A 16,662-nucleotide genomic window follows, 5' to 3' on the forward strand; every position below is an offset into this window, starting at 1 on the left:
GAATGCTCTTTGGAGTCAAGAATGATTTCCCCCCCTAAGTGGTAACATTTTAAAAAAAAAAAAAAAATTGCCTTCTTTTGGATCATCTTTTTACTTTGCTACTATGAGTGTGTTTTGTCTAATGGGCTAAGATATAGGTGTTGATTAAACAGGGCCCAGGCACTTTGAAAACATCTCACCTCAAGCCCAGACAAGGGAAACAATTGCTGTGCCAACCATGGAGGAGACACCTGGTGTGGATATTGAGACCCTCATAGATGAATTTGAATATATTCCTGGGCACTTTCACTTGGAAATGAACCTTAACTTTGAATCTTGCACTCCAGTGCAGTTCAGGAGAAGAGACATTAAATTAAAAAGAGATGCCTTACAATTCCAACTGGAATCTGACTCCAGCTTTCAGCAGTTTGCAGTCAGGAACCTGCTTGGTGTATTTTCCTTTTACCTGGACGAGGTTGACCACGCAAGGGATATTTTTGTGAACATCAGCCATCAGGATCCCAACAATTTAAATGCCTGGGCGAACCTGGCCTATGTGTACGACAGGTTAAATGGGGAGGATGGGGCGTTGTACAGATAAGTGTAAAGTCTTGTGTTTTTTGTGCGTTGACCTGTTAGTAAATATGGGTCAGATAACTGCTACTTAATTCCATCGGTTGGGCCCTCCTAGTGGTACAAAAGCTTGATGACATCACTGTCGGTAAGATGGGTTATCGCATACACACTTTTTTTTCCTAATAGTACAATTTTCATGAATGAATTCTAAATATAAAAGGTTTGAAATGCAAAAATACACTTATTATAAGGGGAACCTTTTTTTGGTATTTGTGTAATATTCTTTCAGGCAGCTACACAATAGAGTGTGTACGCGTTCTAGCTCTGTTAACCCAAATCTACTAAACAGCCCAGGGAATGGACTTTAGTAGCATTGCCGCAGTGAACCAGCTCAGTGTGTGTTAGACGGTCAGTACTGAAGTCTGATGCATCATTCCTCATGGAACTGATAACCTCTAACTCTGTAGTCCCTAAAAAATACGAGTGTTGGAGGGAGTTAAGTACCAGAACCACATCCCTAATGCTTCTTGCTACTAACGCCTCTAGCACCCTGCTTGCCTTTCTATTCCGAAGTCCTTTTTTTTTCCTGTTATTGCTGAAATAACGGCAACCTCAATGCTATATATTCTGCCTTTTGGATTTTTACATCCCAAGTGCATTATTTTGCGTTTGTCAACATTAAACTGCATCTGTCACATTCACAGCTATCCTACTGATTTATTTTATATCATTTGGTTTGTTTCACCGGGAATGTGAAATTATTATCTTTGTATTGTCTGCAAAAAGACATACCTTACCTTTGAGATCTTTTGTAAAGATATTAAAAAGTATGGGTCCAAGTACTGATCCCTACTATTAACAAGTCCTTTCCTTTGAATATACGTCATTAACTACAAGCCTCTGTCTCCTGTCACTCAACCATTACCTTATCCATTTCTGTAAAAGTTCTGATTACCTTGAAAAGTCATTAAAGAAAAATTCAATGCATTCATTTAAAAGCAACTTTTAAATGTTCGTAAGCTCGCATAATATAGTATTTTGGATTTGCCAAACAAAGCAGTTCAGAAACAACCTGAATTTAATACGTTACAAACGCCACACAAAAGGTAGTAGTTTATACTTTTATTAAAAATACTTCCACAAAACAACTTTGATAAGAACCAACCTTATTGCGAGCTGACAAGGTTTAAAATAAATCGAAACTCGGAAAAGGTTTTTGAGTTTAATATATACAAAGAGGGAAAAATAAACCAAGATGAACGCCAAAAAATCAGCCTCTCACTCGTTTCCTCTTCTGCTTTTTTTATGGCTTTTCTTTGACCTAAAATGATAAAAATAAATTTGAGCCAAGTTGATTAGTTATAGTTAGCTCGGACAAGCAGTAGTGAAATGATCAACTTAACTGATAAGTTATTTTACTTAATACTACACGAGTAAAAGGGCTGGTTATCAAAAATAACATTTCTCCATTGTTTCATACGGTTTACAGGAAATTACACGTTCCTATACTGTTACAACCAAGTACTAAAGATGGAGCCATTCCTTTTCAGACTAATGAAAATCTGCAAATATAGATGTCACGCTTTGGCAATAACCGACATGCGTTGGTGCATACCCGACCACCAGCCCCTAATAAATTCGAGAACATCCCCTTATGGAATGCAGGCATTGAGCCAGCTCAGATAAAACATGCAGCATCCAGGGAAACTTCTTTAAGACTGTAAGCTGCATTCAGTATGAATACCTTTGCATTCCAAGGTATTGACTAGAAACCACAAAATAACTTGTAAATTTTTATTTCAATCTTAACTAACATTTAACAGTCAATTACAGCTGCTTCTAGATAATTCCAGAATAACACCCTGCACACAAACATACTAAATGCTACACTGTCTCTTATGAAGAAAAAAAAAAAAAAAAAAAAAAAGTAAAAGAAATACGTAGCAGAAAAAACAGAAGAACTCAAAACGCACACACTAGCTTTTATACACTTACCGTTCAGGTGACTTAGAGTGGCTTCTATGTCTGTGACTGCGATGGTGTCCTGTTTGGAAGGTGAAAGACATGCAGTTTAGTGTCCTTGCACTTAGTTGCAGTGGAAAGACATGCATATCACTGATTTGCAAACACCACGTTACTAAGCATCCATCCTTTCATGTAAAGTGGAAAATGGAACGTATGAGCAGTACCTGGAGACTTAGATTTGGATCTGTGCCTCCTCTCCCTGGATCGACTGCGGTGCCTTCTTGGACTTTTGCTTCTGTGTCTTTCACGACGAGGTGGAGAAGGACTGCATGCAGAGAGATAAATTAGAGGGAAAAAATGCCAACTGCAGAAAATTCTACATTAAAATAGTTTAAAGGAAAATGGATATAGCCATGTTCAAGAGAGGATGTCCTTAGGCGATACCTTTTCATCGTGGTAACACAGAAAAATATGCCACATAAGCTTTTAGAACCTCAGAGGTCCTTGCTCCAGACGGACTACTGCTCTGAGGAAGTGGCTTCTGAAGGCCCAGCAGGTTGTGTGACTTTACATGTTTTTTGCTTATCCAATGAAAGGTATCACCTTTGAATAGACAAGTTTAATTGTGCAATGCTTGCGTAAAGGGCTTCACCCAGAAAAAAAATATTAACTTTACCAACATTTGATTACAATGTGTAGAAGTAATATTTAAAAAAAAAAAGCATTGTAGTACTAAAAGAGTACCCTACCTCCTCCTCTTTGGAGATCGGCTGCGTCTGAAATAAAACATATTGCACCAGGATTAACACTGTTCTTTATTTAGCATATATATAGTTTTGATATTGAATCCCAGATTTTAAATAAAATAATTATCTCCAAATTAGCATTATGTCCTGCACTAGGCTGGTGTTACCTTCTGGGTGAGCGGCTGCGGCTTCTCCGGTAACGTGGAGAGGGTGACCTACGTGGCCTATCCAGGTCTCTGTAGCTTCTTCGGTGATGCTCTGGGGAAGGTTCTCTACCCTATAGAAAGAAACAAAAAATTACACAAAGTGTTCCTGCCACACATCAAAGGAGAATTAGAGCCACATTGTATTACCGTATTTGCTCGATTATAAGACGACCCTGATTATAAGACGACCCCCCAAAATCTGAATATTAACTTAGGAAAAAAAGAAAAAGCCTGAATATAAGACGACCCTAAAGGAAAAAAGTTTTACCAGTAAATGTTAATTCATGTAAACTATTTTTTTAAATAAAAGCTATGATTGAGAAAAATATTTTTTTTGTTTTTATTTCCTTGTATTTTCCAACCTGTCCCCCAGTTACGCACATCTGCCCCCAGGCTTGCCACACCAATATGGCACTGTGGCCCATGATATGCCTTTTAACCCTCTATATGCCACTGTGCCCCATGGTATGCCTTTTGACCCCCTATGTGCCACTCTGCCTCCAGAAATGCCTTATACCCCTATATCCCATTCTGGCATTTAGGGGGTTAAAATGCATATTATGGGGCAGAGTGGCATATAGGGAGGTATAAGGCATTCCAGGAGGCAGTGGCATTAAGGGAGTTAAAAGGCATTGTATAGAGCACTCTATAAGGCATTTCAGGAGGCAGAGTGCTCTATTAAATGCCCCCTTAACGCCACTCTGCTTCCTGAAATGCCTTATAACTCCCTATATGCCACTCTGCCCCATAATATGCCTTTTAACCCCCTAAGTGCCAGAGTGGCATATAGGGGTATAAGGCATTCCAGAAATGCCCTATGTCCCCCATTCAACACACACACGCACACACACTTACCGGTGCTTCCAAATTCCTGCTGTATTGCCGGGGCAGCGGGTTGACGTCTCCTTCCGCTGCAGCCGGAAGGAGGTGGAGTTGGCAGCGGGGGGTTGTCTGCGTCCGTCGCGGATACCTTTCCCGGCTGTCAGAGATCAGAGTTCCGGCACCTGTGCGGGGAACTCTGATTTCTGACAGTCGGGGAAGGTATCCGCGACGGACACAGACAACCCCCGCTGCTAGCCACACCTCCTTCCGGCTGCAGCGGACGTTGTCTACGCGGATCGCGTAGACGTCAACCCGCTGCCCCGGCAATACAGCAGGAAGCACCGATAAGTAAGTGTGGGGGGGGGAGACAGGAGGATCCAGGTCCCCTGCAGCGGTGCGGGGGATCTGGATCTTAGTCTCATAATCAGACCTCTATTTGAGGTCTGATTAGAAGACGACCCCGATTAGAAGACGAGGGGTATTTTTCAGAGCATTTGCTCTGAAAAAAACCTCGTCTTATAATCGAGCAAATACGGTATATACGAGCACCCTCTGCCATGCCGCTGGATAACAGGGAGCAAGAGAACAGAACTGTGTACCAATGCAGGCATGGCTTTCCTGCCGCTTTCCAGAGAACCTGAGGATGCCAGCATATTCACAACACACAGAGACCAAAATGACACAAGGGTGGGGGCAAACAAAGGGTCTTTATAGCAATCACATATACCTTATCATCATCTTCTTCTTCCTCCTCACTAGACTCCACATCATCCATGTCTTCCTCCAGTGCACTTACACGTGGATCAAGCTGCTCTGTCTCTTCCAGAACATATCTTTTCTAACATTGAGACAAAACCCAAGAGATCCATCGTTAGTGATACAATGTACCAGATACACGAGTGTCAGTATCGAGATCAAATCAAACTGAGATGCTCCAACTTTATAAGGCTGCTGGCTGGGTATTATTTATTTCTCCCTTCTTGAGATATATGGATAAATAATGGCAACACGATTATGAGACAAAAAGTTAAAGAAAAAGAAGGAACTAGGGAATGTCTTCTTCACAAGTAATGGAAACAGTGAAGGTTGGATCGTTAATGGCCTTCACTGAAATTCATTAAAAGCCTGCAATACACTTTATTCAGTATGCACAAGTCTTCTTGGCTTTATCATAATTTGACAATGCAAAATTTCTACGACAAGCCTACATAGCTATAAACATAGCAAGACAGAAAGCTTCAAAACAGACGAGCGATAGCTTTAACTTGAAAGACTTAATTTTTATCATCAATTAATGTCACCTAGAAAGCATTGAAATACTGTTTACGCCAAAAAAGGTTAGGATGAATAAAAAAGTATACCTGTAACCGTGGCAATATGATATCACAGACACGTTCACTGTGAAGGAGCTGATCAATAAATTCATCTACATGCATAAGTTCAAAGTCTGTTAAAATAAAAAAAATGATTGATTTTAAAATGTACAGACACAGTGACACACAGACCCACATATACTTTGTGTCACAGATGACTTTACCTCCATCCCTGTTTTGGACTTTGACTTTCCGGTAATCGTTATATAACGGCTCCAAATACTTGTAGCAATCACTGGCGGTTCCTGTTAGTCGCATGTACAGAGCTCCCAACGCACGCACGTATCTAATGAGAAGAGAGGTCCTGTTTAAAACCGTATTTCTCTATGGAGACCCTTCAACATCTTATTATATTACAAAACACAGAGAACTGAGAAAATTCTCACTTGAAATCTTCATTCTTTATGAACTCCACAATGATGTCCTTTTCTGGTTGAATCTGCAGCATCTTCAGAGACAGACAGAGGAACGGAGTGGGTTTTATGTTACCGCCAAAAACGCCACCAATGAACTTCAACTCCATGGCTTTATCCACCACAAGTTCAGCTGGCAAATAAAGAAATCAGTTTTACTTTCACGCTGACAGCGCTGAGAAACTCAAAACGAATAAAGGGTTAACAGCTAACTTAATAAAACCAGGAGCTTTCTTACTGGATGCATTACACCGTATACTAAGAAAATGAATGCGCAAAAGATGTGTTATAGCTTCAAGAACAAACAAACAAACAAACAAAAAAAAGCAGTGCTGGGAAACGTGCCACGAATTTGAAATTTTCTAATACAATCAATAAAATGGTTAAGATTAATAATCAACTGCCTAAATTCAGTATACTATAGCACAGAGTGTGTGTATATATATATATATATATACATACATACATACATACATACGTCACACAGTTATCAATAGTTCTAACTGCACTCTATGAACACTTAAGATTGCTTCACTGATTTATTGCGTGTCTATATTGAGTATGAGGCCTAGTACGTGTCCACAGAGCCCTGCATTGAGAAACTCTAGTCTAGGTAACCAGCGTTACATGTCTATGCCGCCTCACCCGTCAGCCCGAAGCATTCTTCCTTCCAGTACTTGGACTCATAGATCCTTGTGCGAATGATTTTTTCCACCAGGTACTGTGGGTTTGTTCCATGCACACTATGGGCATCTTTCACCGTCCGGTTGGCCATTTTCCCTGAATTCGGTCTCCGAGTGACTTCCGGCGCGTTGTTCTGACGTAGGGAAAAGCGCAAGTGTGGTCTTTGAAGCCACTTCCGGGTCGGGCGGCTGACGTTTGAGTTGGTGACGCTGCTGGCGGGAAACTAGGATCAGCCTTGCTGGGGCATTGAGAGGGGGGTTGGTGATAACTTCTTGGAGGGATACGGTGGCAGTGGGGCGCAAGAGGCACGGCTGGCTGAGGAGTTATTACTTTCTGTGTGGGTAATGAATGTTTTGTAGTGAACTCTGAGGGCACATATAGGATATATCACCTCCCCTGTAAATGCTTGCAGCGTGGCGAGTGTCATGTGTGTGTTTACTTTAACTCCCACATGTCTCAGCCAGGAACTTGCTATGTGTGATGTGAGTGGCACTCCACAATAGTTAGGCAGAGGTTGCCTGTCACTGCTTTCTGGTTGCATGTGTGGCTGGATGTTTGGGGTTAGAGAATTCAGTATAATGCATACATTGGTGTAAGTTCCCTCCTGGTATTATAGTAACACAGTAACCTAACAATGCTCTTGCATACACTTTGTTTAATAGCAAATACCTTCTTTAGATGCATATACTCTGGATGTACGGTCTTGGTGACTACTTTAATATCACGCTCGTGGTCGTAGGTTGGGAGACCACCAACGTAGATTGGGGTTTTCTAGCCGCATATTAGAAATTGATTGTCATTGTGAGAAATGTTGTTTCGAGTCTTCTTATAGTGTTTTGTTATTTGTAGCACAGAGGTCATGACAAGGTACTTCACGCGAGTTAAACGTCGCCGACAGTACATCTGGAATGGAAAACCCTTAAGCAAGGACAGAAGAGTGCAGAATCTTCATTATGGGTAACCTGCTTCTTTATAAGAGGTTAACTTCGATATTCTGTGTCAGATCAGAAGATTCCAGCGGTGGAACAAAACGTGGCTGCTCTTCTGCAAGCTGCGTGGAGCGCCCCCTTTCCACGTATAGTTTGGGTCTAAATCCTTTTCGGAACGCATCAAGTGCTCGTGTTATGAAGCCGATAACCGCGATATGACTTGCACATGTCTGATAATAGCTATCAGTTGGCAATCCTGTGCACTTCAAGAATCTACATTATAATTGAATGCTTGCTCCATAACCTGCATATTGTGTATATTGTTTTTTGTTTATGGTAATAAGTATCTCTGAAAGTTGAATGTGTTTTTCTTTAACTCAAAATCATCATGTCTTTTTTTTTTTTAATTTATATATATATATATATATATATATATATAAAAATACTCTAACAAATACATTGTACCAAGGAGTGTTTTTATAGTTACTTTTATCATTACATTTGTGTTTTACTGATTTATTTTGTATTTAGAGGGCTCCTTATCAAATCGGAAAGTAATGAAATCACTGTATGCCCAGGAAACTATGTTCTGATAGAAGGAGAGGATGAAGAGAGGCCTTTTGTTGCACGACTTAAAGAGCTGTATGATGATGGTAAGAAAATCTACAGAATGTATGTTTTGTTGTACAACATGGTCGATGATAAAAGCAGATAAGTGTTCTGACATGTTGGATATAAAATGTATGCAAAACAACAGGTAGTTATGAGGCAATCGTGATAAAAAGTTGTGTGAGTGTGTATAACGCATACACAGTGCATACATAAAAACCATCCTGTTGTGTGATATTTAGATCTTCTTTGGTAATTGTTATTTCCTAATTTTTGTTTTTTTAGGTACCGATAAGGGTGCCAACAAGCATGCCACTGTTCAGTGGTTTTTACGCTATGAAGAGGTTCCTTACAAGAAGAGAAAGCTGCTGGGGAGAGATCCCGACCCTCAGGAGATTTTCCTTTATGATGTTGCTGCGTGTGAGAATGATATTGATGCAGAGACCATTATTGGAGCTGTTCAGGTTACATCAATTTGCTTCCGTTTGTTACTACTTAAGGGTTTGGGCTCTGTACCATTATCGTATCCAGACACTTATCAATGACAGAATAGGAGAAAAAGTGCAAGGCCAGAATGACCATATCTGTTTTATAGATCTTTAAGGGGCTGTTTGTAGTAACAGTCCCTAAAATATACCACTTACCACTACACGCAAGTGACTAAATTAAATAAACTGGTTACAGTTAGCATTTCAATAGGAGATCAGGGTAGAAAATTACCACTTTGGAAAATTCCATTCTAGCATTATATAAGCTTTTTGAAAACCAGATTTATTCCTCGTTTACTTGGTATCTGTTCATCACAGCTGAATTACTTTTTAGGTTTTACAGTTAAATCTGGAAGACCCTTTTCCTACGCAAAAGAACCTTGGAGCTATACTCTATGTGAAGTTGTCGTGGGATGGCAAAAATTTCAAACCCTTAACATCTTCCATCTGTCAGGATGATGAAAACACAGATGAGACTAATGGTCCCGTGGTTGTCAAATCTCCCCCAAAACCTCTCTTCCCTCTGGAAGGGGGGGACACTGCTGAAATACAACAGATCCCCCGCAGTGCTTCCAGGTCAAAGAAGAATGAGACAGAAATTGAATCCAGACATTCAGCCTCTAAGAGCTCCCATTCAAAGGAGAGGAGAGCTCAGAGGGTGCCTAGTGTGTCCAGCACCCCCGGGGCGAGGAAGAAGCTGCAGCTCAATAGTATGTTTTATTTGCCTTTTAAAAAAAGCACTTCACTAATATCGCTGTCAAAATAGCTTTACATATTCTGGTTCCTATGGGTAAACCCATGATAATTACTTAAGAATATATTACTGTCTGTTACATCTTTGACTCTCATAATATAGCACACTTTATTTTAGTCCAAGCAACTGCAATCCGCAGATAAGTAGAAGGCAACAGTTTTTGGTCCTTTACTGCTAAATAAAGGGTGAGCCCTATTCTGGTAATTTTTTGGTTTTTTTCCATGACATGTTGTAGTAGTGTAAACTGTTTTCTAGAGTAGGCTAGATAAACTAAAAATTGGGAACGTGCATTTAGATAATTATATTCCATGATTTCATATAATAAAACTTCCTATACACTTACATAGCTACTGTATATTTTTAATTGTATCCTTACTTATTTCAGATTGCATGCTTTGCTCAACAAGATCATGGCTTAAGGATTGTTCCTGTTTTTTTCCTTAGGCCCATCAAAGTCTTCAAACAAAAAGGACATCCAGCACGATATTTTGGTAGATGATGATTTGGCTCTCGAGTCTGTTGCCCCCAAACGAAAGGTTGCATTTAGTGGACTGCGTGACTCCCCTCCCGAAAAAGCTATGGAAGAAGAACAGTTGGCCTGGAGCATCATGCCACTGAAATCTGCCCAGGATAGCCAAAGATTAAAACTCAACTTGAAACTTACCCCTTTAAGGCCTGTGCCGCGGTCTGCTAATTTGACAAGTGAACAAGGGTCTAAGAAGTAAGCATGGATTTTAGAATTGATCCTAAACGGACAGACACTCGAGCCCTCATATGCACTTTAATGCATATGGTAGCTCGGTGGTCACAGAGGAATGGGGCTTGTACAGAGTACTGGCAAAGTACTTTAATGTGCAATCTTCTTTAGTAGGGGCTCGCCATTTGCATGTGGACCTAGAAATATTAATGTTTAATATGCTCATTGCTTAGTTCTGTGTATAAAAACAAAAGCTTCATAGCCTTTTCTGCTCTGTGGTTACTCTGGAGCATATACAAACATGCGCCAGAATAAACATCAATACAAACATTTTTGCCTTGTGATGCATCTCACGTCTACTTAGCCTTCTTACTCTTTTATGTCTTTAGATGTGCAGATGAGAGTGAAAATAGCAGGATTACCAGGTCTAAAACACCACAAAAGGAATCCGCAAAGAAAAACTTGTCTCAGCCTTCCAAGAGGTAATGCATAAGTCGTTATGGGGACCTTGGTCAAGCTTCATTGCACATCCCACACCGGGCAGTGTACGGTAAAAATGACATGGAAATAGATTTCCGGTGTTTGGCTTCAAAGTGCTCTTTTTTTTTTTTTCCCCACAAAGAGGGAGACCCCAGAATTTCTCTAGCATATTCAGGAATTCTGGGTTTGCTGACAAGTAATGCGGTGTCCGCATCACTGTACAAATCCGAATAGAGATGCATACATACGACTAATTCAATGTTGTATTCTTATTGTGTGTGTGTGTGTGTGTGTGTGTGTGTTTACATATTTGTCTTGTATTAAAGGTTAGAAGAAGAGCAGGAAAAAACGGCGCTGCCGCAGACTCCTCGCTCTCGCAGAAAATCTGCTCGGGAAAGTGCCAGTAGAGTCCGAAAGCAGCTAAAGTAAGAGACGCGCAATGAAAAAATAATGCAGATAAAGTTCTTTGTTGTATCTTCTGCAGAGTATTAAATGAACTATAAGCACAGACCTGTCATGCAGTGGGTAGATCTGACACTTTTTTTAATTACTGTATTCAGACGTTATCGTTTCTGCATGATTGTTTGCCGACAAATGCACATTAAGAATGTTTTGGTAAACTGGACTTAAGTGACAGAACACATGGAAATCACTGACACCTTATCATACGGCCTTGTGAAAAACAATAAAACAGCTCCCAGACATCTGCCAAATGAAAGTCAATGGAGGAACCACAAAAAATCAGTGCGGTGTTTCAGCAGGGAAAGGGTTTTTGTTAGTGCCAACCCACATTATTGTATACAGCACTGTGTTTTATGTTCTGTGAGGTTCTTTTTTTGTGGTGTTTTCCCTATATTTTGTGACAGAAATGTCCGTCCATAGTTTTAATAACCCATTTTTTAGATGACGTGGCAAACCTGCCAGACTATTAATGTTTCTATCAGTGTATCATTTTGAAATTGGTTGACGTTTTACAATAATGTGTTTAGGAGTTTAGCAGAGAGTGATGAAGATGTTGATGATGACGATAAGGACTTTGTCCCTGCCAAGGAGAACCGTGTGTTTGTTAGCAGTGATGAGGAGATAGAGGAAGACGTGACTTCTCCAAAGAGAGCCAGGAAGAAAAGTACAACACCCAGAACTCCAACTTCATCCAGAAAATCTTCATCAAGAACTCCAAGCAAAACTGTGAGTTTTAAGTTGAAGCTGATGCATCTTATTGAGCCATCCTGGAAAAAGAAGTAATGTTACATTTTTCAGTTCTTTCTTCCATCTGAAGAAGGTCCTGAGCTTATGTAACTGTACTGCTTTCTCTATGTTGGCCCAATAAAAAGTATCCGCTAAAGACTCAATTTTATTCTTGGGTGAATATACTATCTCACTTCATGAGCATTTCTGCAACACACACCTGTGTGCTCTAGGCATGGTCATGATTGGCCGCTGTTGCTGCATCAGCTGCACTAGGATGTAAATGCATTATTTTAAATGAATGCTCTGTAATTACCATATTACAGTCTGGTATGGTCTTGTAAAAGATATCCCAAGATATACACCACCCTCACTATGAAGTAATACCTTCTAACACCATAACAAAAAAAGTATTTTGTGTTTGTTCTTGTATTTTATTTTAAACAAATTTTGTGCTTTCAAAATCAGCCAGTGTCAAGGACACCCCGTGCTGCAACCCCAAGAATTCCAGAGAGGAACCAGCCTGTCCGAACACCTGCCAATGTATTGGAGGAGGCCAGGATTAGGTGAGAAAATGAGGACGGTGTCTATAATGAATTATTATAGTCTTTACTGGTTCTGATAGACCCTTTTCATCAACGTACTGTGTGTCTATGGTATTTAATGTTGGGGAGTTTGAGGACATCATCATGGCTCCTTCATCAAAAAGCTAGTTTCCGTTATATGGAAAGTGCTTCTTTCCACCAGTTTTCCCATATAAGTGTAAATTGACTGGAAATGATGACAGACCTTTTGGTCCGTGTCTCTAGTGGTTTAATCATTAAATAATGGTTTATTGAGGTTGGGAGAGTAGAAACATTTCTGTCAAACCTGAGGAAGTACTCTATATAGTAAAATGAACCAAGTAGACAAAGTAGGCAAAATTAATCTTGTGAGATTTGTTTAAAACTGCAAACGGTAATGAAGAATAGAAACACAGTGAAAAAGAAAAGCGGGCTAAAAGTGCACACAAACTTGAAAAGGGCACTGTAAATGTGCGGCAGAGTACCAGTGGTAAATAATCTTTACTTCGGTATAAAGGGGCTATCGTTATGTTGACCAATGTCTGGTAATCCCTTATCTCTGTACAGGCTGCATGTCTCTGCTGTGCCTGAGTCGTTGCCCTGCAGGGAGCAGGAGTACCAGGATGTGTATAATTTTGTGGAAAGCAAGCTTCTGGATGGCACTGGAGGGTGAGTGTACGGTAAACTCTTCTTCTTCAACTCTTCTTGTTGTGTTACAAACAAAATGATCAAAAGAGTAACTTTTGGGATTTGAGATACTTTTCCTTTGACTGTAGTCCCTGGCAATCTGGTAACCACAACGTTAAATACGCCTTGTAAGAAAGTAGTAACCCGGCCTGTTTTGCACCCACTACCCAGGATTGATTGCAAGGATCACAGTAACCAAAAGAGTTTCTAAGTTATTGGGCATCTCACTGCTGCAGTGATGAATGGAGTGCATAGTGCTAAGAAAATAATGCCAATACAGCCTCCTGCTTCTGATATCATTTTGGAAGGAATTGGAACTGCCCCTTTAGCTGATTTTACCCCTGGTGTTCTATACACGCTGGGTCTCTCGCTAATCAAGATATATGTACCTCTCCATGTAGGTGCATGTATATATCTGGTGTTCCAGGTACAGGGAAGACTGCAACCGTGCACGAGGTAATCCGCTGTCTGCAGCAAGCTGTAGAGGAGGAGGACGTCCTGCCATCTTTTCAATATATTGAAATTAACGGCATGAAACTAACGGATCCTCACCAGGCATATGTGCAGATCCTGAAGGTGAAGATTATCAAAAAAAGCTGAAGCCAAGTGATACTAAATTACTCAAAACCGTACACGTGAAAGCTTCTCTTATAGTGAGGAGAAAGTGGAAAGGTGTAAAGCAGACTTTTCACGTTTAACAAGCTCAAATCGTTAGGCTGTGTCCCGCTTTCTTATGGTTTTCTTTTTAGAGCACCTACCAACCTGGGTGAGTGACTTATGTCGCACCTCATTTAATGTTATCGCGTCTGCGATTCCTTTCAGCTCCTCACAGGACAGAAGGCCACAGCGGACCACGCTGCCGCTCTGCTCGAGAAGCGGTTCAGCACTCCAGCTTCCAAAAGAGAGACAACGGTACTTCTGGTAGATGAGGTGAGAGGTGTTTTGGGAAAGTGATGCTTTATGCTGTTTGAGAATTGTGGCTGCTCACATTCCCGGCTCAATTCCTATCCATCCATACCTATCAACACCTAACCAAAGCTTTAAATGACCTTCTGCGATGCCTAGTCAGTTGTGCTTTTGGCGGGGCTGCTGGTGAAGCATCATCTATACAAATGAAACAAGTTCCCTGTGCAAGTACTTAGGGTATTTATTTCAGAAAATACTAAAAGGTAATCCTGGAGACAGAAAAGATTAAAGATCTTGTCATTTATAACTAAACAGCAATGTTCTGTGCTCTAAAATGTATTTAAAAAAAAAGTTTAAACAAAAAAGTTTTTATAAAGAATGAAAGCATTTTATTTATTTGTGTTTTTCAAGCACCAGAGTTTTTTCATGTACAGGACATCGGTATGAGAGTGAATTTGTCACAAACAGTGACTATACTTTAAAGCTTTGTCGACTGATTGAGCTTGGGAACAGTGGAAGGCCACAAACTATTACAAGTGGTTGATTTAAGTCTCAGTCATTTGAATTTCTACACATAACACACTATTAATATTATATTTGTGGTGCTCTTTGTCCTTGCAGCAGATGGCTTGCTGTACAATTTCTCTCTAACCACCCTTTTTATTAGGGACCTTAAGTGTACTTGCTGTCATGTCTGATCTACAGTTGTGTTCTCTTAGTTGGACCTGTTATGGACCAGAAAGCAGAATGTCATGTACAGTTTATTTGACTGGCCAACACGGAAACACGCCAAGTTGATTGTTCTTGCAATCGCCAACACCATGGATCTTCCAGAGAGAATAATGATGAACCGTGTGGCCAGCAGGCTGGTAAGAGCTATTGGCAAGCATATGGGGTGATGCATAAAAAGTGATCCTGGTACAACAATTGAGAATAGTGGTTTTTATCACCAAAGCTTTTGTTGTACTGGTCCAGCCAACAAGGAACATTCATTTGGTTTTGCAGGTGGTGGTCTCTATATACGTAACTCTTTTCCCGTTGTTTGCAGTACAATGTACTTTTAGACTGTTGTCTGATACTCCCAGTGGTTATATTAAGAACAAAATGTCAAGTGGAATTTCTCTATGTTTAGGGCTTGACAAGAATGTCCTTCCAGCCATACACACACAAACAGCTGCAGCAGATTATCACATCTCGGCTGAATCACGTCAAGGCGTTCGATGATGATGCTATCCAACTCGTCTCCAGAAAGGTGGGTGCCAGTTACCCCGGTGAAAACCACGCAACACCACATTTTCTTTACCTTCCTACCGTCTTCTGTTTAGGTGGCTGCCTTATCTGGTGATGCACGCCGCTGCCTGGACCTTTGCCGCAGAGCCACGGAAATCTGTGAATTTTCTTCCAAAAAGGACGAATCGTCCTTGGTGAAGATGCCCCATGTGATAGAGGCCCTGGAGGAGATGTTTTCCTCACCCTATGTTATAGCAATCAAGTAGGTAGTGACTGAGCTGTCTCTCAAATACTAAAACGTGCCTCTGACAAATGTATGTGTCCGTACAGGCATGCGGTGCGGGGAAAGGCACTCTGTGAACAGATAATCTGACTCTGGCTGTAACGGCTCTCCCATGTTTTATTTACCTGTCTTGAGAAGGAGGTAGACTTGTGTCGTGTATACAATCATTCCAGCCCTTTTGGGGCACACCACAATATTTAAACTGTAAATGTCATAAAGTTGGAGATCCCTTTCATATTTCCTTATAAAGTCTTTTTTTTCCCCTCAATATACTTGTGCAGGAATGCATCTGTGATGGAGCAGACGTTTCTAAGAGCTGTAATTGCAGAGTTCCGGAGGTCTGGACTTGAGGAGGCCACTCTTCAAAAGGTACACATTTATTGTTGGTCTTATTTTAGATAGTGTTTGTTAATAAATGAATGAGCCTTTACAGAGACAAGTTTAATATCTGCCTTCTTGTCTGGCATCATATGGTTCCCTCTTTATCGGTTTTTATAATAGGTTTCACGAGTAGGCTTTTACACTCACAACAGTCCTGTTCTTGTGGGATAGTCTCATCTTTCATAGAAACATAGAATTTGACGACTTATAAGAATCCTTCAGCCACTCTTCCACGCAGCTGCCTTGCTGCCCCACTTTATACCATGGAGGGTTGGAGCATGGCCCTGTTAGGAAGTCCTCTTAGCTCCCATTTTCTCCTGGAGTCGCAAAGTGGCTATTTAATTAAGGCAGATGAACCTGCCTCCTATCCAACCCACTTATAGGGTTGCCCGCCTCCAAAAAATGTCTAGGTTTGGACATCTGAAATGTTGGCGAGATTTCTTTATGCACAGGGATGTGTCATGTATGATGAAATCATGTGATTGAAGTATGGTCGTTGTGCGTTCAGGTGTTCCAGCAGCATGTGGCATTGTGCAGGATCGAGGGTATGCAGCCTCCTTCCATGTCTGAGACCATGGCGGTGTGTCTGAGGCTCGGAGCCTCCCGTCTTCTCCTGGTGGAGTCCAGCAGGAACGACTTGCATATGAGAGTGCGGATAAACGTTAGTCAGGACGACATCATGTATGCTTTGAAGGATGAATAA

General features: G+C 40.8%; 2 protein-coding genes across 2 annotated transcripts; one reads left to right on the forward strand and one right to left on the reverse strand.

Moving 5' to 3' along the window:
• Positions 1–1,818: 1,818 nt before the first annotated feature.
• On the reverse strand, positions 1,819–6,855 carry LOC149288486 (pre-mRNA-splicing factor 38A). Its single transcript, XM_089491793.1, has 10 exons — positions 6,726–6,855; positions 6,054–6,213; positions 5,832–5,953; positions 5,656–5,741; positions 5,016–5,132; positions 3,434–3,543; positions 3,270–3,296; positions 2,745–2,845; positions 2,551–2,599; positions 1,819–1,876 (listed from the first exon to the last, which is right to left on the reverse strand). The coding sequence occupies exons 1-10, from the start codon at positions 6,853–6,855 to the stop codon at positions 1,834–1,836; spliced, it is 945 nt and encodes a 314-aa protein (XP_089347919.1). The 3' UTR covers positions 1,819–1,833.
• A 768-nt stretch (positions 6,856–7,623) lies between these two features.
• Positions 7,624–16,662, forward strand: ORC1 (origin recognition complex subunit 1). Its single transcript, XM_089491660.1, has 17 exons — positions 7,624–7,721; positions 8,225–8,346; positions 8,588–8,766; positions 9,125–9,500; positions 9,989–10,265; positions 10,631–10,723; positions 11,048–11,146; positions 11,711–11,909; positions 12,378–12,475; positions 13,040–13,141; positions 13,561–13,735; positions 13,982–14,089; positions 14,785–14,934; positions 15,198–15,317; positions 15,391–15,557; positions 15,860–15,947; positions 16,468–16,662. Exons 1-17 carry the CDS (start codon positions 7,624–7,626, stop codon positions 16,660–16,662), a joined length of 2,646 nt encoding a protein of 881 aa, XP_089347786.1.

This window comes from Sceloporus occidentalis, unplaced genomic scaffold (genome assembly GCF_023333645.1).
Source record: "Sceloporus occidentalis isolate IW3139 unplaced genomic scaffold, rSceOcc1.0.p SCAF_51, whole genome shotgun sequence".
Lineage (NCBI taxonomy): Eukaryota > Metazoa > Chordata > Lepidosauria > Squamata > Phrynosomatidae > Sceloporus > Sceloporus occidentalis.